At 44.4% G+C, this 23,155-nt stretch overlaps 1 protein-coding gene across 1 annotated transcript in view; it reads right to left on the reverse strand.

The window, feature by feature from the left end:
- Positions 1–23,155, reverse strand: part of LOC126259491 (neuronal acetylcholine receptor subunit alpha-3-like) — a 157,341-nt gene that overhangs the window by 77,281 nt on the left and 56,905 nt on the right. Inside the window, exons 5-6 of the mRNA XM_049956331.1 lie at positions 21,262–21,466; positions 3,873–4,029 (exon numbers count right to left, since the gene is read on the reverse strand). Coding sequence (XP_049812288.1) covers positions 3,873–4,029; positions 21,262–21,466 — 362 coding nt within the window. The remainder of the gene's footprint in view (positions 1–3,872; positions 4,030–21,261; positions 21,467–23,155) is intronic.

The following is a 23,155-nucleotide window of genomic DNA, read 5'->3' on the forward strand; positions in this document are numbered from 1 at the left end:
GGCCCAATTGGAGAGTGCACTCCACGGGAACCAGTACGTGGTTGGGTGGCTATTTATGCAGCAAGACGTTGGCTCCGACAGCTACCAGTAGAGTTGTCCACCAACTCCCAGTAAGGTGGCGTAAGGACGCCGCATTGAACAGAAATTACATTGAAAAATAGAATTCTTTAGCGAAAAGAGTGGGTGATAGTATGGTATATTGGAATCGAGTATAAAACCAACCTGCTTTCAGAAAAGAAAAGGTGTCGTGTTACTTATTGGACGCCCCTAGTATACCATGACAAATTCCAGAAATTTGAACTGGATCATTATTATCTCAGTGAGCTGGTCTTTAACTGGGAAACGCAGTTAATAATATTGGTAACATTGGCTGAAGAGGTCCAGAATTTCTGAGAGTAGCCATCGAAGAAGCAGAGGAAGCAACCCCCCCCCCCCGCACAAACACACACTCTACCCCCCCCCCCCCCCCCCCCATTTTGGCACAGTTATTATTGTTAAGTGTACTCAGAGCCGTTTGTCGTGAAGTATCAAGACTATTTCGCCTTCCGCAGCGAAGTAGTCACCCCAACCTCGTCCCAGAATCATGCGATAATCATGGCTGCTCACCCGACAAGTATAGTAAGATCAAGATGTGGCATGGAGAAGTACCTGATCACTGAGTCCTATTCGTAATTATCAGTGGCTTTCTACAACGGCCAACACATACTTTCCTTGGGAATAACGTAAAATAGCGAGACAACGGCTGTGAACATTTCATTATTGTCACCCTCAACATACTCCCGTCTTATACCTCTACAACGCTCTACGCCAATTGTCCAACGATGAAAACAGTGCTGGACGTGTTCGTCTGTGAGCTCCTTGTTGGCAGCTGGCGCTTTATCTTTCACTGTTTCAGCGCACTGTAATCTTGTTCCTTTCAATGCAGACTTGATCTTGAGGAACAGATAAAGTCACATGGTGCTAGGTCAGTCGAACAGGGTCGGTGGCCTAGCACTGGTATGCTGTACATCGCTATAAAGCTGCCGGCCGGAGTGGCCGAGCGGGTCTAGGCGCTACGGTCGCAGGTTCGAATCCTGCCTGGGGCATGGATGTGTGTAATGTCCTTAGGTTAGTTAAGTTTAAGTAGTTCTAAGCTCTAGGGGACTGATGACCTCAGATGTTAAGTCCCATAGTGCCCAGAGCCATTTTGCTATACACCTCTTAAAAGACAACGCGCTAGGAGCTGGTGCGTTGTCTTGATGCAGAACCGCTTACTTGTTTTTCCCGACTCGGGTTATTTTTTCTTATTTTGTCGCGGGATTGACCAAGTATCGCATCGTAGTAATGATGATTTATAGTTTGAATACAGGAACTCTGTGAGGATAAAAGATATTATGACTACGGAAATAACAGTCGTCAACGCTTTCAATCTTGATTTGCTCAACTGAACTTTTTTCCCCCTCAGTGAGACTGGGCTCTTCCAGTGCATGGATTAGATCTTAGTTTCTGGATCATAAGTGAAAAAAGTGAAAAACCAAAACTACTCATGTGCTGTCAATCTTTTCATGAAATCAGGATCATTTTCAGTGGTGTTCAAATCGCCGACAAACATTTTCACGTGCTGCTTTTTGTTCGATCGTGAGAATTTTCGGCACCAGTTACGCAAATACGTTCCTTATGATAAATTTGTTATGTAAAATTTTCTATTATGATTCTTTATCAATTTATAAAGCTTCAGCAATAAATCGAATAATCGACCGACGGTCAGATCAAATCACATTACCTACTTTCTCCATAATTTCGTCCGTTCTTGATGTTGAAGGGCGTCGCAGGCTTGAGTCATTTTCAAAGTCTTCTAAGCCATCCGGCGAACGCTACAACTAATCAGAAACTCACCATACATTTCTGTTAATAAACAATAGGTTCTAGTAGCAGTTTTTCCAAGTCTCATGTGAAACGTGCTCCATTTTTTACACTTACCATTTTTCCGGAGAAACAAAATAATACCTCATACACAAACAAAGGCTATGGCCACAATGATTTGTCGATAGACACCAGAGATGGCGCATTCGACTGAGAATGCGTCATGCCTCACAGCTATTGGTCTTTCATCTTTGGCGTATGTGTACTCACTCTGTGACAACATCAGTCCCGTTGTTTTATAGTCATACCTCGTAAACAATGAGTCACTCGTCCAGGTAATACTTTCTGTCATGGAGTACACCATTCATATGCTCTCAGCACCAGTCTTGTAAAGGTATTGTGTGGTGTAAAAAATAATTTTGATGCTGCTACTACGCCATTAAAGATTGTCGCATTTAGTTCGCATTATTTCGGTGGTATATGTTGCTGAAGGTGTGAATTAAACTCATTCGTTATCTTAGATGCTATTGTCATGTGCCATCTGTCAAAAATACTCTTCAAACAACTCTTGACATTATGAGCCAGATTCAATTTTAGAAAACTGGCGCTTGGCAGATAATATTTTCCCTTTTAGATGTAGACTGTCTTGTAGTCGTTTACGTTAATGACGCCATAACTAAATCTTGACACAACACTGTATTTCGCATCGACGCTATCACTGATAATTATGAACTTACGTTAACACAGTCTCCTCAGTAGGGAGCACGCTTGAACACCAGAGAGACAAAGAGTAAGCTACAGATTCTACTACAGATTTTCTTCGAGTTGGGATCAGTACAAGAAGACTGCCAAAATCTCCAACACAGATAGGGGAGAAACGGCTTGGTAATAACGGCAAAAATAGGTAGGGTACGTCGAATCCACCAAAAGTATCCCGACAACCATAGGTCAGAAATGCACCACTGTGGAGCTAAAGTCATAAAACAACAGCCAATCGACAATGAGAGCGTGGAATTTTGAGATTTTTAACTAGCGTGTCCCAGTTATTCCCTGCTATGTTAAAGAAAGCAGTTGCTGATTACATTAGTTGAAGTTAATGGTGTCCGCTAAACAGTCAAAATCCCAGGCGAGGTCCACATTCCTATCCATGTCTCATTACGTGCGATACGATGTTTCCGTGATGTTTACTAGGAAACGATTGACTGTTAAATCACGTACGCTAGAAGTACCGCAATAACAATAATTTGTTGCGTTAGAGCTGCACTGCTGAAACAGAACTGAAATAAGACAGTCGCCATATGGTACCGAAGGTGAAATTTTGTTAATAATCAAATCTAATGGCCACATATTTTAATTTTGCTAATGCAACGATACCATTAACGAATTTTTGTTCTAACAGAAAACAAACTCCATCTGAACAGACTTCGATGGCCTAAAGGATTCCGACCGGCCGCCATGACATCTTCAGGCCGCTGGCGTCACCATATGTGGATACGCAGGGGCATGTGGTCCGCACACCGCTCTCCCGGCTGTTGTCAGGATCTGTGACAGGTGCCGTTATTTGTCAGTCAAGTTGGTCCTCACTCGGCCTTACAAAGGCTCAGCAGACCCGGACGGTGACCGGTCCACATGTTAGCCAAGCTGACCGTGCTTAATTTTGGTGATTTGACGGACCCAGTGTTACCACTGCGGCAGGGCCGTGGGCTTTGTTCTAATAAGGCCAGTAAGGAAGGGGCAGTAGAGCATACCCACAGCAGCTCACGTCTCTGCGTGGCCGTACCAGCACAATGGTACGTTTCGCTTCTGTAGCTTATCTGGAAAATTTTGCTCGTTTGGACACTCCATGCCCTCCTCTGTTTTCATTATGAAGTTGTTTTTATCCAACATATGTAGGAATGAACGTTTTGATCCTATAAATTACAAAAATTACAAAATATGCGGAATCCTAGTTAACTACGCAACACATCAAAACATGTTTCCTCAAGTAGCTTCAATGAGAAAGCCAAATTAACTGTATGTATTGTACATACCAAATGCTGGAGCGACGAAAGCTGCTATCTGTATCAAGTTATGTCTCTTCAATTCAAACGATACTACCACATTAGATCTCCCCCCGACCTCTTCAGCGTACGACGAAAGTTGCAAATTGTCCCAGTTCCGCGAAGCAAGCTCGTAAACGAAAACGACCTGGAATACACATAAAATAATTTGTGACTAGTGCTACTTGTAACAGAACACTGTAAATACAAGGAATTTCAGACTTATGTGTGACTCTAAACAGGAAATGGGAGTAATTAAGACCAGTACTTGCCGCCCTTCACTACATTTGGGAAGAGCAACTTGGGAGAGATTCACCATCACACTGCAGAACGGAAGGTCTATATGCAAACTAATAGATTTCTAACGTGCTGTGGGTATTAGGTATCATATTTTTACCTTCTTATAATGTTTCCTGCTTTGTATTTTATTACTGTCACTTAATGAGTATAGTGTTGTAAGGAAAGCCACAAGTATTATAATTCCGAGGCTCACATACATGTAAGCTCATCTACATGTCTTTCATCACTGTAAAAGACATATCAGAATTATATTTCTCTCCGTCTGATGTTCACGTGTCCCTTTAACATTAGTGTGACCACGATATTTTTAACGCTTTTACTATATTTCCGCACATACAGTGTAAGTAAGTAAGTTGTTGATTAACTTCGTATATTTTAAAAAAGTCAGTAGAAGTTGTGAATGATCGGTCACGAAGAAGTAATCGTGCCTTACAGTCAAATGCAGCAGCGATTATGGTATCGAGACCAGGCCAGAAACTCCTATGCTATTCCCACATCTACCCAAATATTAAATCGCCTTGCATTATACGACTTCTTTTGCTGGGCAAATAGATTATATTTTATGTTTAGCGTTGTCAAATTAACAGACAGCTTAAAGTTCATATTCGGAAAGTAATGTGTTTTTTCATTTTTATGTAGAAGATTTCAACATGACAGTAAAAGTTGTCACGAGTGTTGCATTTATGAAATTTCTGAATACTGGGTGGTTATTATTAAAGTGCAGCGACTCACAAAGATCCCGTGTGGGCTATAATTGTGGTATGACAGCGAACCTTGGTAGGTGTTCTGATGCGTTAAAGTGGGATAGGTTTACGACGGAAAAAAATTATTCCCAACTTTGGCCAGCAGATATAAATCTGTCGTTGTCAGTTCAAGAAAGACATAGAGAAATGTACTGTAGTCTTCTTTTTAAAACCAAATCATTTGACACGATCGCTTTGTTACCACAATTACTGGGTTACTAGTTTCGGTTATATGTATTGTTACCCTCAGATCCATAAGGCCAGACAGATGTAGTCACTTCATACAATGGTTAACGACTCTGTAACGTAAGCGCTATACAATATGCATACAAAAGTAGAGGTATTACAGTGACATGCCACGTGTGCCAGGTGTCATTCTAATGCCTCGACTTTTTTTATGCATGTTGTATAGGCCTCATTATATGATATAACTACCACTAATCGACTTAATAGCCCTGAAGATGGCAATACATATTGCCGAAACTGGTGATCCAGAAACTGCGTTAACATGGCGGTCTTCATACATAAATTGGTTTTCAAAAGAAGACTACAGTACAAAATTACGGATCTCCTCCTGCACTGAATGATCTTGTCAGGTAACTACAACGTAAAGTAATGTTTCCGTATGTAACGGATTAGGAACTGGACATGGGCAGAAAGGCGGGAAAGACATAATGTTGATTTGATTATTAAGCGCCGCTTACACAATTTGTTTATTACTAGAACCGGAAACGTCGACTAGACGCTGCACCCGTGAAACAACTTTATCAACAATTGCTCACAGCAATTCCGATGCAATCTGAAGAACGTGAACCTGTGTCCTGTCCTTCAGGTCAGGTAGAAAATGAACGCATTCTTTTAGACCCCAAAGCCAGGTGTCACATGGATTTAGATCAGTTGATGTTGCAGGTCATGCGTCTTAAAAACCTCTGCAGATAATGGCCTACGTTCTTGGAAGTTGGCGTTAAGCAGATCTTACATTAAAACGGAGGTTTCAACACAGTTGCGCTCTTGCAAAGCAGAAATACAGGGCTATTACAAATGATTGAAGCGATTTCATAAATTCACTGTAGCTCCATTCATTGACATATGGTCACGACACACTACAGATACGTAGAAAAACTCATAAAGTTTTGTTCGGCTGAAGCCGCACTTCAGGTTTCTGCCGCCAGAGCGCTCGAGAGCGCAGTGAGACAAAATGGCGACAGGAGCCGAGAAAGCGTATGTCGTGCTTGAAATGCACTCACATCAGTCAGTCATAACAGTGCAACGACACTTCAGGACGAAGTTCAACAAAGATCCACCAACTGCTAACTCCATTCGGCGATGGTATGCGCAGTTTAAAGCTTCTGGGTGCCTCTGTAAGGGGAAATCAACGGGTCGGCCTGCAGTGAGAGAAGAAACGGTTGAACGCGTGCGGGCAAGTTTCACGCGTAGCCCGCGGAAGTCGACCAATAAAGCAAGCAGGGAGCTAAACGTACCACAGCCGACGGTTTGGAAAATCTTACGGAAAGGGCTAAAGCAGAAGCCTTACCGTTTACAATTGCTACAAGCCCTGACACCCGATGACAAAGTCAAACGCTTTGAATTTTCGGCGCGGTTGCAACAGCTCATGGAAGAGAATGCGTTAAGTGCGAAACTTGTTTTCAGTGATGAAGCAACATTTTTTCTTAATGGTGAAGTGGACAGACACAATGTGCGAATATGGGCGGTAGAGAATCCTCACGCATTCGTGCAGCAAATTCGCAATTCACTAAAAGTTAACGTGTTTTGTGCAATCTCACGGTTTAAAGTTTACGGCCCCTTTTTCTTCTGCGAAAAAAACCTTACAGGACACGTGTATCTGGACATGCTGGAAAATTGGCTCATGCCACAACTGGAGACCGACAGCGCCGACTTCATCTTTCAACAGGATGGTGCTCCACCGCACTTCCACCATGATGTTCGGCATTTCTTAAACAGGAGATTGGAAAACCGATGGATCGGTCGTGGTGGAGATCATGATCAGCAATTCATGTCATGGCCTCCACGCTCTCCCGACTTAACCCCATGCGATTTCTTTCTGTGGGGTTATGTAAAAGATTCAGTGTTTAAACCTCCTCTACCAAGAAACGTGCCAGAACTGCGAGCTCGCATCAACGATGCTTTCGAACTCATTGATGGGGACATGCTGCGCCGAGTGTGGGAGGAACTTGATTATCGGCTTGATGTCTGCCGAATCACTAAAGGGGCACATATCGAACATTTGTGAATGCCTAAAAAAACTTTTTGAGTTTTTGTATGTGTGTGCAATGCATTGTGAAAATATCTCAAATAATAAAGTTATTGTAGAGCTGTGAAATCGCTTCAATCATTTGTAATAACCCTGTAAGATGCTGTACACGTAAAAGTCTCGATAACGTGCAGATGTCGCGATACACCTGAGAGGCTCTCTGGATGTGTTCTCTTTAAAGACGAACGACCGAGAAAAGTGGTGGTTGCGAATCCACACCACACAGTCACATAGGGGGAGTGCGATGGTTCGTCATGTACAACACGTGGTATAACAGTACAGCAAATTGGGCAGTTCTGTGTATTCACTACACCCTGTAGTGTAGAATGTACCTCATCAGTCCATAGAATATTGCCCAGCCACGTGTCATCAACGTAGACCCGTGCCAGAAACCGAAGAGCAAATTCAGGACGTTGCTGCGAATCTTGAGGTTTCAGTTCCTTCACTGTGCGGGTACCAGTGTAAAATAGACCCCTACCAGGTGCACGTGATGCATCGTCAGCTACAGGAACGACAAGCCCGTCAGTAACTTCCACCGGGATAGGACGGCTTCCTCTCCCGGGTACCACACCAAGCGCGCCCGTCTTATCGAATTTCAAATCATCTTCTTTAAACCCGTTAATGACACCGGGACCCTCATCAGGTCATTCAATCGGCGATACTCTCTGAGTGCAGCATTGTAAATGCTGCCGTTCACAGTAATAAATTTCACTAACAGCCCGCGGCTTCTCTTCTCGATAGCCATATTGTTCAGTCACGTTATGGCGTGTCAAATGACAGCGTGGATACCGTCATACAAACTGTGTATAGTGTCAGATTTGCACCTGGTGGCTCCAACTGGAACTGATTTGTTTTTCGGCGTAAATCTGTTCCGCATTCACGAATTAGCGTATCTACCAATATTCGCTGCCATACGACAATAGCTGAACAAATTACACTTCCGCCAATAGCAGTACTTTAATTATAACCATCCGATATTTAAGAGCGTCCAATAACTTTAAGTATCTTACAACTTCTGGGATAACTAACATATCTAGAACGTAGATTATTTATGAAAATTCGAAGCGAAACTGAGTGCGTTACTGCCGTATCATTGCACGCTTGTCTTTCTCTATTTCAAGAGAGCTTCAAAGGAATCGAAAACTGTTTACCAGCAACGTCATGCAAAATTCACTTATAAATACGTATTCAAACTTGTAGTGATGTAAGTGGCCCGACTATCCTGGTGCAGCCGTTATTACGCGATTAAAGGGGGCACTGGCAGCAGAATATCGAACAATACAGACTACTAAGTGATATGATGATCACAAATTCCAGAATTCGAATCAAGAACAGCTGCCAACATGAGTAACGCAGAAGCAGATATCCTCGGAGCAGTGAAGCAACTTAAACAACTTAACATGAGCAAGTTTTAATGTCCAGACTGTACCAGTTAGATTCCTTACAGAGTATGCTGATAGGATAGATCCATACATAACAATCATATACAGCCATTCTAAAGACGAAAGATCCGTACCTAAAGACTGGAAAGTGCCACAGGTCACACCAATATTCAAGAAAGGTAGTAGGAGTAATCCACTAAATTACAGAACCATATCATTGACGTCGATATGCAGCGGGATTCTGGAACATATATTGTGTTCGAACATTATGAATTACCTCGAAGGAAACGGCCTAGTGACACACACAACTAGCTCTTTACTAACACGAAGTGTTGAATGCTATTGACAAGTGATTTAAAACTGATTCCGTGTTTATTCATTTCGAGAAGGCATTTGATACCGTACCATACAAGCGGCTTGTAGTGAAATTGCGTGCTTATGGAATATCGTCTCAGCTACGTGACTGGATTTGTGATTTCCTGTCAGAGAGGACAGTAGTAACTGACGGAAAGTAATCGAGTGAAAACAGAAGTAATTTCTGGCATTCCCCAAGGTTGTGTTATAGGCCCTTTGCTGTTAATTATCTATGTAAACGATTTAGGGGACAATCTGAAAGCTGTCTTAGATTGTTTGCAGATGCCGCTGTCGTTTATCATCAAGTGAAGTCATTAGACGATCAAAAACAATTGCAAAACGATTTAGGAAAAATATCTGTATAGCGCGAAAATTGGCAATTTACCCTAAAGAACGAAAAGTGTGAGGTCATCCACGGAGTGCTAAAAGGAATTCGATAAACTTCGGTGACACGATAAATCAGACAAACCTATGCCGTAAATTGAACTAAATACCTAGGAACTATAATTACGAAGAACGTAAACTGGAAGAACATAGAACGTTGTGAGGAAGGATAACCCAAGACAGCATTTTATTGGCAGAACACTTGGCAAATGTAACAGATCTACTAAAGATACTGCCTAAACTACGCTTGTCCGTCCGTCTTTTAGATTATTGCTGCGCGGTGTGGGATCCTTACAGATAGGACTGTCGTTGTACATCGTGTCAGTTCAAAGAAAGGCAGCACATTTTGTATTATCGCGAAATATCGGAGAGTGCTTCACTGAAATGATGCAGGAGTTGGGGTGGACATCATTAAAACAAAGGCGTTTCTCGTTGCGGCGGAATCTTCTCACGAAACATCAATCACTAAATGTTTTGTTGACGCTGACCTACGTAAGGAGAAACGATCACCACAATAAAGTATGGGAAATCAGAGCTCGGACGAAAAGATATAAGTGTTCGCTTTTTCCGCGCGCTGTACGACATTGGAATAATAGAGATTTATTGTGAAGGTGGTACGATGAACACTCTGCCTGGTACTTAAATGTGATTTGCAGAGTATCCATGTAGATGAATACTTTCGGAAATATTGCATTGTTGCATAAGTTCGTAGCGATTTCCCTTAAACGGATACACGTAACAGTCGTCAGTAATATTTTCTCGTTCGCTGTTTTCAACAGTCTGCCAACGCTTGTGTAACTTTTGTATTCCGTCACTGTAGAAATCACATGGTTTTTGGCGTGGAAGTCGTCGAGTCATGTTCGGAGAGAATTTTTCATCCGGAAAGGAAAATCCTTCAAGAATGTTCGATAGAGAGCCTAAAAGGAGAATATCTGAGGGCCAAATATCAGGTGAATAAGGTGGCTATGGAACGACTTTCCAGCCAAACTCCTGTATGATGCTTTTTTTTTCAGTCTAGCAGAATCCAGACGGGAGTGACCGTGTAGAAGCGTCACTTCAGGCAGTCTTCTTGGTCGTTGTTCTTGGGCTGCGTCTGCAAGACGTCTTAGATGTTGACAATATCGTCAGCAGTGAAGGTCACGTGGTAGGGACGCAATCAGAAGTACACCACAGTCTCGCTGTTTCGCAATAGCATAACATTGTCTTTTGTTGATGCTCGCAGGTCTTTGTATGGGGAGTGGTTGCTTTTTTTGGGTTTAACCATTCCTTTCTTTTTCCTCATTTTGGCATAAAGACACCATTTCTCTTCACAGTAACGATACAGGATGGGAATGATCTTCGTTCTTCACGAGTCAATTGCTGACGAACAAGCAGAGACGCACACATGGGCACCTGCTGATTTTTCATTTTGGCTTAAACCACGTGATACCCATATACCCGACTTTTGAACCATCCGCGTTGCGCCCAAATGTCACAAAATGATGAAAAGATCAGAAATGGCCACATTTGCCAGCTCACGAGTGCACCAGAGTGAAACATTGTGCATTAGTGTTCTTTAATCCATGAAGGTCTTCCTGAATGTGGAGAGTCGCTAATGCAAAACGATCATTCTTAAGACGACAAAAGCATTTTGTGGCCATGCTCTGCCCAAAAGCATTATCTCAGTACATAACGAAAATGTTTCTGGTAGCCTCCGCTGCTGTCACCTCTCTATTGAACTCAAACAGAAGAATATATCGAAAATGTTCAGATTTATCCATTTTTAGTTCAATTTTCTAGTGTCCATGGCTCCACCCACTACTTTCGAATGAGAAAATGACATTATTTAAACTCAAATCGTAACATCGAACTACAAATAAAAGTAAATGATAATTTATTGAAACCGTCAGCTGTCGATAGGTGTTGTTGATATACCTCGATGGGGACAGTTGAAAATATGTGCCCCGACTGGGACTCGAACCCGGGATCTCCTGATTGCACGGCAGACGCTCTATCCATCTTTTTTTCTTTCTTTCTTTCTTTATTTCTTATTAATTTTCTTCGATATAGTTCGTTGCGTTTGGTCTAGGCGGATGTCACAAGACATCTGTTCCAGTTGATCGATGATTTCTTGACTCAGTTTTTCTTTTTTTAATTACAGAGAGCATGCAGCCCTCTGACCGAACACGCTGAGCTACCGTGCCGGTTATCTGAGCCACCGAGGACACAGATGAATAGCGCGACTGCAGGCACATATCCCTTGCACGCTGCCTGTGAGACCCACATTCTACATAGGTAATGTACCTAATAAGATATTTGCCCATTCACTCATTACTCGCGCCCTCTAAGGTGACGATTCCCGTAAGAGTTCGGGCAACCTGTGCGCATTCGCATAGACGAAGTTCAATGGCCGGGTAGCCTTTAACTGTATATGAAGATAGCAACTGTTCTCTTCATATATAGTTAAAGGCTACCCGGCCATTGTCCTTCGTCTGTGCGAATACGCACAGGTTGTCCGAACGATTACGGGAATCGTCAACTTAGTGGGCGCGAGTAATGAGTGGATGGGCAAATATCTGTTAGGTACATTACGTATGTAGACTGTGGACGGTTGGGAATGTGGGTCTCACGGGAAGCGTGCAAAAAAAAAAAAAAAAAAAAAAAAAAAAAAGGCTCTGAGCACTATGGGACTCAACATCTGAGGTCATCAGTCCCCTAGAACTTAGAACTGCTTAAACCTAACTAGCCTAAGGACATCACACACATCCATGCCCGAGGCAGAATTCGAACCTACGACCGTAGCGGTCGCGCGGTTCCAGACTGTAGCGCCTAGAACCGCTCGGCCACACCGGCCGGCTCGGTGGGAGCGTGCAAGGGATAGGTCTGTGCAGTCGCCTTTTATCTCTGTCTCGGTGGCTCAGATGGATAGAGCGTCTGCAATGTAAGCAAGAGATCCCGGGTTCGAGTCCCGGTTAGGGCACACATTTTCAACTGTCCCCATCGAGGTATGTCAACAACACCTGTCGGCAGCCGAGGGTTTCAATTAATTATCATATATTCTAACGATGCTGCACGGTCATCAGTGGTATCTGTTCATTCGAGAACAGTTACTGTCTTCATACTAATAAAAATGACAATCAATCAATTAACTCATGGTAACTAGAAAACCAACATGCAAAACAAAAACACGGTGATTTTATGCATCAACCTAACCTACTATGTACAGAGAAAAGATAAGGGGAAAAAACTTCAGATTTTTCTATGCCGCTTTAAAACACATGATGAAAACTACTCATAATTCAAACTTAGGTTTCCGGGTTGCCAGCAGAGTCAAGGATTTTCCATTCATGCGCAATATTTAGCCGTTTGTCACAGTCTTCTTTTTCATGCTCTTTGAACGGGAGTCATTTGAGACTTTTTAGTGCTACGTCCGATTTTTAACCGACCCGAGAGTTTCAGCTCCTGCAACGTCCTTTGATGCCAACGTGTTTTTCTGCGACCCCACTATTAGTACGTAAGCCGCACGATGTTTCTAAGCTATGACTGCGCGAAAAGGAAATGAATGCTAGTTACCAACCCGCGCTTATATTGGTTTTTAGTGGACCTAAAGATGGCATAAGTGTTGACCAAAATCTAGTTTTTTGAAATGAGTTTCTTCGATGATATGGCTGTAGTGGTTCGATTTCATTATCTGTTTCATCAGCCGCCGTCCCATGTCCCCGAGAACGATGGATTTCGAGAAGTCCTAGAACGGTCATCGGAAGAGTCCAGGCCGCGAAAAAGCGTTATGGCTTGGGCAATTGTTAAGTAGCATTCCGTGGGTGATCTCGTTACTCCGAATGGCACAGTCGATCTACACAAGTACGCACCTGCCCTTACAGACGATGTCTACCGCTGTATGTGGTTTGTTTTTTCTGGTACGACGGCATCTGCCATGGGGACAAGAACTGTGTCACATGGGTCGCAGTGTATGTGCGCGGTTCAGAGAGAACCAGAATGAGTTTATTGTACTCCCCTGGCCACAAACGTCTCTGATATAAGTCATCTCTAGAAACTGTGAGACCACCTCGACTGGGCTGTTAGCGCCATTAATCCTAAAACGAGAAATCTAGTGCAGCGGGGCACGGCGGGGTAGTCGGCATGGCTGCACACGACCGTGGATCGTAAACTGTAAGCTTTCACGTCCGGAGATATCACAGTTAATAAAATATGTCGGGCATTAACGAGCCAGGGTGTGAATAGGACACACGAAGGAGCTGCGATCCGTACTGAAAACATCCTTCCAAAATTGGTATGAAAGGTAGGGTTTTAATGTGAAACCCATACGACTTCGGCATAATTGGTTCAAATGGCTCTGAGCACTAAGGGACTTAACATCCGAGGTCATGAGTCCCCTACAACTTAGAACTACTGAAACCTAACTAACCTAAGGACATCACACACATCCATGCCCGAGGCAGGATGTGAACCTGCGACCGTAGCAGTTGCGCGGTTCCAGACTGAAGCGCCTAGTACTTCATTAAGTTGTCTCAATGGTATTAAGTTACTTTACTTCCAAACGTATTAAAGTAGGTCGTGTTTCAATGAACATGTCAATTGGTGAATTTGTGTACTTTATTTACCTTCTTCACAGATGTACCAAATAGAATTATCCCCGCACTAAAACACAGTGGTCAGATGAGCAGAATTTGTTAAACGTTGTGTTTTGCATAAACATCTATACCTCGCAAACCATATCATGGTGGGTGGTGGATGGAACTATGTGTATCACTGTAAATTCCCCCCTTATCCGTCCCGCGAATAGTGCGTGGGGACAATAGTTCTTTTCTTTTTTTTTTAATTTATCGGTTTTCGAGACGTGCCCATAGAGCCGTGTCAGTAGCGGAGGGTCCCTCATGACGATACGAAAGTGAGGGCAACATTGTACCCAGTCCTCGAGAGGAGGAAATCTCCGACCCGACTGGCAACCGAATCCAACAATAGTTGTCGGTAAGATTCAGTGTGAACAGGTATCTCTTAACTTTTATGGTCTTTCCTCACGGAAGTAACCCACTGGTCGACTCCTCTAAATATGTACACTCTTGGAATTTTTAACAGTAAACCACACCGTGATACGTGCTTGTGTTTTAGCAGCTGTCACTTGGAGTTCAATGACACTTTCTCGTTTGCTAAGCGAACCTATAAATCTTCTGTTTCTTGTGTCAGTCCTATTTGTTAGGCATATTCAGGTACTGGTCAAAAGAGGGTACGCTGTACCTCCTGATGATTCTTCCATTGATTTACGTTAAGAAGTCTGACTAGGTTAATTTTATGTAGTCGTTTCATTTCAAATCGATCGTATGCATGCATCCTACTCCTAGATATTTAATTGTGACTGCTTCCAGTGATTGTTCGGCAATTATGAACTCATACACGAACTGATAGTTTCGCCTTTTAAAATTATTGTCTTATTAATATTACAACTGTTTGAGGGCCAACTGTCAATCCCTACACCTGCCTCGATCCTCTGCAGGTGTTCCTGAATTTTGCTTCATCTTTCCATCGCAGCAGCTGCTCTCTATACAGCATCACCTAGTTACAGCCTCATATATCTTCTTCCATTGCCCACTAGGTGATTTATATACGCTGTGAACAGTGATGAGCTTATAACACTCCTCCTGAGATACTCACGAATTTACTTTTATTTTTACCTCCACAGTTTTTCCTACTGTGTGTGATATAAGGTCAGTGACACATTCCACGAGCTCTTCATCCCGATCACAAACGTGGTCTGATATTCTGCCTGCTCGCTTACAGAGCAGAATTGTATCGAACACCTTCCGGAAATCATCCTGTGTCCAGCATATCCGGCCTTCTTGATCTCGTGATGGAACAAAGTTAAGTGGGTTTCTCTAGTTTGTTGTCTGTGGAATGCAAGTGGACTCCTACAGAAGAGAATTTTCGGTCACTAGAAACATAAAGGGAAAAGTGTTTGGCGCAAGGCCCTAGCGAGTCAGCTAGCCTGATTGCGGCACTAGGACAGGGACGGTAGTCAGACCATTCATTGCCCCGACGACCTTTATACCTCCGAGATACGTCCCCAGTAATTATTTAATAGCAGACTGAGTCGATCTGGAGAGACTGGAACGAGGAATAATCCCCACCCGTACCCGCCTGCAACTGGAACCTTAAGGGTGGAGTCCAGTGTTCAACTAGCTAGACCAGAGATCACCAGGGGGCGGTCTCTAAGCTACGTCAGTTCATCCGAAACGTATGGAACACCAGACTCTGTGATGCAGTTTAACTATAAATATTATATTTATATTACTATTAGGTCTTTAGCACCTACAGAGAGCTCTCGGCTCCTACGTTCCTTAAATGAACTACAATTTGAAAATGTTGTAGTGACATATTCTTGTTTATTAATATTTTCTTATTTCGCGCCGTCCCAAGATTTTAAATATGTTTGTAATTCAATGTCTCTTTCATTTTCGGATACTGTTTCCATCAGTTTTCAGTGTGGCTTCCAACGATGGAAAAATTGACGACGGGTTTTGCGTTTTCATTTCTTTATGGGAATGAATACTCAGAATCTTAATTGTGTAATATGCAGCGGAAGTCTGTCGTTTCGAAAGTACCCTTCACAATGGCGTCTGTAAGTGAGCTGCGTCCAAGGCAGAAAACTGTCACTGAATTTCATTTGATAGGAAACCAGAGCATCGCAGATGTTCATGGGGGATTTCTGAATATCTACGGTAATGTAGGAGAGAACAAAGGCACTGTGAGTTGCTCGGTGAGGCGTCTGTCATCATCGCCACAAGATCACGCAAACCTATCCTATCTCTCGCATTCCGCCCGGCCGCACACAGCTGTGACTCCTGCAATGTGCGGGCACTCCCGTTCGAGGTGAGCGGTGGATCACAATCAAACACCTCGCCGCTCAACTGGACGTCTTTATTGGTAGTGCTGACATGCTCGTTCACCGTGCGGAGGCGTCAATGATCGAACTTGGGACTCTTGGACCCACCGCGCCGCTTACACAGGTTACACAGAATAATTACAACATCGCTTCCTGACTGGCCCCTATAAGTGTAGACCGGACTCTGGACTGACCTGGCACACACTTGTCTCTAGCTAAAATTGCCCGTCTATCTATACTGCTTTTCCCTTCTGACGTATTGTCAGAGACAGAAACTATGGCAGGGGTAAATTCCCATACGTCAACCATTTACACATCGCCCTCCTAGCTCTGGCCTAGTGCCCTTGCCTCATACACTGCAATAACTTCAAGCAACGCAGCAGTTCCCTGCCTAGCTTTTGCTTCACACCAAACACATCGTGGCCGGCCGGTGTGGCCGAGCGGTTCTAGGCGCTTCAGTCTGGAACCGCGCGACCGCTACGGTCCCAGGTTCAAATCCTGCTTCGGGCATGGATGTGTGTGATGTCCTTAGGTGGGTTAGGGTGAAGTAGTTGTAAGTTCTAGGAGACTGATGACTTCAGACGTTAAGTCCCATAGTGCTCAGAGCCAAACACGTTGTGCATGTAATAACGCCGCCGCAGCTAGCGCCCTGTTTACCCTGCCTGGCCTATTGGCTGCAGACTATTACTACACACTGCCAGCAGCCCCAGACTTCATCGCCCAACCGCGAATTTACTGAATTATAACAAAATTCCCCTTTACTACGACTAAGACTAATGCTAGTGCAGCAACCAGTTCAGGTACTCAAAGGTATGTGCCCGCTGGGTTCATCGCCGCCTACAGCACACCTTGATCAACGAGGGACAACCTCTGTAGAATTGCTTGCGCGTTACGAGGCTGACCGTGATAACTTTTTGTCGAACATCGTCACAGGCAATGAAACATGGGTTCACAACGTCCAACCGGAAACAAAACCGCAACCCATGAAGTGGCGCCACACAACCTCTCCTTAGAAGAAAATGTTCAGAGTGGCACCCTCAGCCATTGCGACAGTCTTCTGGGACTTTGAAGGGGCTGTTCTGTTTGAGGTCCTCCCTCATGGCGCAACAGTCTTCTGGGACTTTGAAGGGGCTGTTCTGTTTGAGGTCCTCCCTCATGGCGCAAACATCAATCCTTAAGAGTATTGTATCACCCTCGCCACAAGAATGCATACCAAATCTCCTTTCCCACGACAACGCAATGCTTCACTCAATTCTACACGCCCGAGAGGAGTTCACAACATTTCATTTGAGTATTCATCCACATCCACCCTACAGTCGGAATCTCGCACCTTGTCATTTCCATCTGTTTGGCTCAATGAATGATGCATTCGGAGCCGGCCGCTGTGGCCGAGCGGTTCCTGGAGCTTCAGTCCGAAACCGAGCTGATGCAACGGTCCCAGGTTCGAATCCTGCCTCGGGCATGGATGTGCGTGATGTCCTCAGGTTAGTTAGGTTTAAGTAGCTCTAAGTCTAGGAGACTGATGACCTCAGATGTTGAGTTCCATACTGCTTAGAGCCATTTGAACCATTTTTTATGCACTCCGCGGGAAGCAGTACTTGGGTGATGTGGAGATTATTGATGTAGGAAGACATTGGCTCCAACGTCGACCAGTGAGTGATAGCATGCTGACAAACTGACCATCTCAATAACGTGGCGTAAGGCAGTTGCATTGAACGGACATTATGGTTGGAAATCGGGTTTTTTAGCTAGAAGTGTGGGTAGTAATACGATGTACCGCAATCCGAAATAACACCAACCTGCTTTCAGAAAAAAATGCGTTAATTATTAAACGCCTCTAATTCAACCAGTCGGAACGCCATATTCTGCCACTGAGCCAGGAGAGTTCCAAATTCTTTCGCGTACTGTTTTAGGTATGCCGTCATGACCCGCCGTTATCCCTCTGTTGAGCGGCCTCAGCTCATTTTCTAGCTAATCTTTCTTTTGAGCGTATTCAGAATACTCTTTCTCTAACCAGATGGAATAGAGCCGCTAATAATGGTGCAACGTATCCTCAATGCACAATGACTTGCAGAATCTGTACAGATAATGTAAATTACTCGGTAATAATATGTTGTACTGGAACTTCGAATAAAACCAGCCTGCTTTCAGAAGAAAAATTTGTTGCACCAATAACGAATACCCCTCGTACAACCACTCGGAACGCCTCATTCCTCCACTGAGTAGATAGCGTCAGACTTTATGTCTTCAATTGGTAAATTACTAGCGCACACGAAGTGTCAGTCCGTGCAGTTTAATAACTACGATCGTTCACTTATCTGAGAATTCAAAACAAATGGTCTGCAGTTTTGAAAGATGGCAGCCAATCCACTTTTCATGAGATTTTGTAGTTTTGTCAAGTTCTGCAGAGTGTCTCTGCCTGTGCTCTCTCATTTTCTTACGAAGCCAGGGTGGAAGATCATGTGCCAGAAGTCGATATGAGTGAGTTTTATCTTCATTTTCACAACGTTTGATAGTCAGCAGCACATGTATCTCTAGCTACCTTCGCTAAAGACAGTTTTTATAAACGGGGGTGTAACTAGAATCACTAGTGCGTTGGTGAATTCCTACAGAATTTAGTAAAAGTTGAAAACAGTCTTGGTTGCAATTTTAGTTTCTTTTTTATTTATCAACTACGCGTTTCACCTTATTTAGACATCTTCAGGCTGATTTTAATTTGGTATTTCTTAGGACGAAGCTTTAGACAATGTAGCTAAAGGGCATCGTCGAGTACATCAGGCCAATATCGCCTTTGTAAACCGCAGTAAATACTTTCTAGATGGACGTGAGTGACTCAAAGACCTACATAAGGCGTACACGTTCACAGGAGAAAATAATAGAATAAGATGGGGCTTAAGTAGTTAGCATAAAGCGAAGCCACATCTTCTTCTATTATTTGCTCCTGTGAACTTGTACGCGTTATGCAGGTCTTGGAGTCACGTCCATCTAGAAAGTATTTACTGAGGTTAACGAAGGCGATATTGGTCTGAGAGTACTCGACGATGCCCTTTAGCTACATTGTCTAAAGCTTCGTCCTAAGTAATACCAAATTTTTCCACTGTGCACAGCTTCATGCCGTCCTGCCTCCTGTGCTCATTAACCGCATGTACTCTTCGAGAGAAGCTTATTAGAAACCATTTGGCAAAGATCGATTCGTAATTGATCGATCTGAAGTCCTGAAGTCAGATTTCCCTTGTGTGGTTTCTTGCGATAGAACTAGGACTAAATTCAGTTAATATTTATGTGACTGCAAGCGACTTAGTTTTCAAGGAGTTAGAGAACGATAATCACTGATTCGCTGAACAGGAAGCTCATGGTAGCGAAAAAGTCCATTTTACACGGTGAAAGTGCGTTCCGACGAAGCCACATTTACCACTATTTAGACGTTTTCGATATTTTATAAGCAGTGGGCACTTTTTACTTTCGTTACACATCATCTGGAAAACAAATAAGCAGCCAATTCATGCAAATGTGGCTCATTGAGGAACTAATTACACTCATGCTCATGAATTAAGGATAATGCTGATACATGATGAAACAAAGCTCTGGTGGGCGGTATGTGGGTTTAAATCACCTCGGGGTATGACCATATGGTGCATGTGACCTGCGGTCGTCGCATGGTGGCGCTGGCAGCAGTCAACATACGCAGTAGTGCTTTGGTGCATGTCAGAGTACGGTGCACCGAGTAAGTGTGCAGACGTTTTCAGACGTGCTAATGGTGACTGTGTGTTGAAAATGGCTCAAAGAACACATATTGATGACGTTATGAGGGGTTGAATACTAGGGCGAGTGGAGGCTGGTCAAACACTGCAGGTCGTAGCACGTGCCACAAAGTGTGATCTCACGATTATGGCAACGATTCCGGCAGACTGGAAACGTGTCCTGGCGCTACAGTACGGGACGTCCACAGTGTACAACACCACAAGAAGACCGATATCTCACCATCAGTGCCCGCACACGGCCTTATTCGGGACCATATTTCAGCACCTGGAACAGTTATCTCCACACACACGGTCTACAGACGACTGAACAGACGATTATTGGCCCGGAGACCTGCAAGGTGCATTCCACTGACGCCTAGTCACAGGAGAGCCCGTAAAGCCTGGTGTCAAGAACAAAGTACATGGTCATTGGAACAGTGGTCCCAGGTTATGTCCACAAACGAGTACAGGTATACTGAACAGTGATTCTCGCCGGATTTTCATCTGGCATGAACCAGGAACCAGGTACCAATCCCTTAATGTCCTTGATAGGGACTTGTATGGAGGTCGTTGTTTGATGGTGTGGGGTGCGGTTGTGATTGGTACACTTACACCCCTGCTTATCTTTTACGGAGGAACTGTAACGGGTCAGGTGGATCGGGACATCATTTTGCACCAGTATGTCCGCCTTTTCAGGGGTGCAGTGAGTCCCACCTTCCTCCTGATGGATGACAACGCACGGCACCACGAGCTATCATTGTGAAGGAGTACCTTGAAACAGAAGATAAGAGGCGAATGGAGTGGTCTGCCTGCTCTCCAGACCTAAACACCATCGATCACGTCTGGGATGCTCTCGGTCGACGTATCGCTGCACGTCTTCAAACCCCTACGACTCTTCTGGAGCTCCGACAGGCACTGGTGCAAGAATGGCACGCTATTCCCCAGCAGCTGCTCGACCACCTGATACAGAGTATGCCAACCCGTAGTGCGGCCTGTGTACGTGTGCATGGTGATCATATCCCATATTGATGTCGGGGTGCATGCGCAGGAAAGAGTGGCGTTTTGTAGCACATGTGTTTCGGGACGGCTTTCCCAACTTATCACTAATACCGTGTACTTACAGGTCTGTGTCGTGTGTGTTCCCTATGTGCTTCTGCTATTAGCGCCAGTTTTGTGTAGTGCCACATTTTGTGGCACCACGTTCTGCAATCATCCTTAATTTATGAGCATGAGTGTAGGACAATAAGGTGAAAGTGGTTCCACATTCCCTTATAGCCATCCAGGAGCTAGCGAAGTGCGAGCGCTACGTAAATGGCAGAAGTACTGACCTCCATAAGTTCGAACTTGAGCTTCTGGACCGGCAACTTGGAGGCGAGCCGCAGGGTGCAGTTGTGCCTGCTGTAGGGCCAGCGAGAATTGTCCTGCTTGCAATGCGAGCGGAAGTAGGCAGGCGGCATACACTCCACGTAGCCAGTAGACGACAGGAAGCACCTTGTGTTGACCAGAGACGATTCTTCTGGGTCGTCCTGCCACCTGCAAAACACACAATTCCGTTGTCGTAACTGTAGATCTATGTTACAAGCGTAAACACACACAGACACACACACATGCACGCACGCACACGGAGCCGTTCACGGGGGCATTCTGGTACCTGTTGCTACTCACAACAGCTTCCTGAACTGGCTGCAAACGTACCCGTGGATATGAAGTTAGTCGTTTAGACCGAAACCGGTTACTGTAATTAATAAAGAAGTAACTACTGCCATCTGCACTGATTCTTTTCATTTATACTTTACATGCGATCGCTCTCGTTCCGATATGGCATCAAAACCTGTACGTCATTTATACGAGGAGCGGAAGCGTTTTTGTGGAAAGTAGGTTGATTTAATTCATGATTCTAATAGACCATGTTATTCCAACACACTTTTGGCTACAAGACCTTATTTTTCAACATAATCTCCGTTCAATGCGACGGCGATACATCACCATACAGGTAGGGCATGTATGCTCGCACGGTGCCACTCTGTTGGTGGATTTCGTAAGCAACGTCTTGCTGCATCAATAATCTCTCCATAATCCACGTAAATGAATAAAATGTTCTTTGTTTTCAATCCGCGTCAGATCGAATAAAATCCTCGAGTTTTCGATGCCCATCTCCGCCATCGTCGTCAGGAGTTCACTGACTGCCGGGGCTGCTACCGCTGGACATCGAAAGAAAGCGAAAACAGATGCGCGACGCTGGAGCGGCATTTTCAAACGTGGCGCGTGCCCCTGGCTCCACCTGACGTCACCGGTGCTGCCAGGGGCGATAGCCTCGCTAACAGCCCGAGTCGACTTACGCACACGATCCACATTGGGTCTATCTGATTGGCTGCTGGTGATGTCATCATGCCTATATAAGCGATAACCGTAGCAGCCCTGGCAGCCCTGGTCATCGAAAGCTCGAGGAGTTTATTCGAATTGCCGCGGTTTGAAAACCGAGAACGTTTTACTCATGTATGCCGTCGCGAAAGACTCCGAGGACACTATCCACTTAAAGCTTCCAGCGGAATCGCTCATTCATTGGGCCAAAGGGAGGGGGACGGAAGGTGCGAGATCCGGGCTGTAGTCCAATTAAGTTTTGTGAGCTCCTGTCGGAGTTCCCCGACTTGTGTGACGCCTTGCATTGTCATGGAGAAGAAGTTCGTTTGCATTACTGTGTTGACTAACACACTGAAGCCGTTTCTTCTATTTCGTGAGGGTTTCACAGTACACTTAGGAGTTGATCGTTGCACCATGAAGGAGATCCAGACGACCGTCACTATCGCTTTACTGGCTGAGGGTGTGAGTTTGAACATTTTATTCTGAGGAGAGACGATGTGGCACAACTCTACGTTAGACAAAAATTGTCACGATCAGCATCGTGACCCACAGATGGTCATTCGTTGCTCGTTATGGTCTTTTGTTAGGCGACGAAGAACCCCAATGGAGGACGAATTTATTAGTACTGCTAACAGAAGGAAGGAAGAAAGATTGGCTTTAACGCCCGTCGATATTGAGGTCATCAGAGACGAAACACAAGCTCGGATGGTGTCAAGGATGGGGAACGAAACAGGCGGTGCCCTTTCAAAGGAATGATTCCGGCATTTGGCTGGAGCGATCTAGGGAAATCAGGGGAAACCTATATCGGATGGCTGTACGCGAGTCTGAGCTGTCGTCCTCCCAAATGAGAGTGCAGTGTGC

The sequence above is a fragment of the Schistocerca nitens genome, chromosome 5 (genome assembly GCF_023898315.1).
Source record: "Schistocerca nitens isolate TAMUIC-IGC-003100 chromosome 5, iqSchNite1.1, whole genome shotgun sequence".
NCBI lineage: Eukaryota > Metazoa > Arthropoda > Insecta > Orthoptera > Acrididae > Schistocerca > Schistocerca nitens.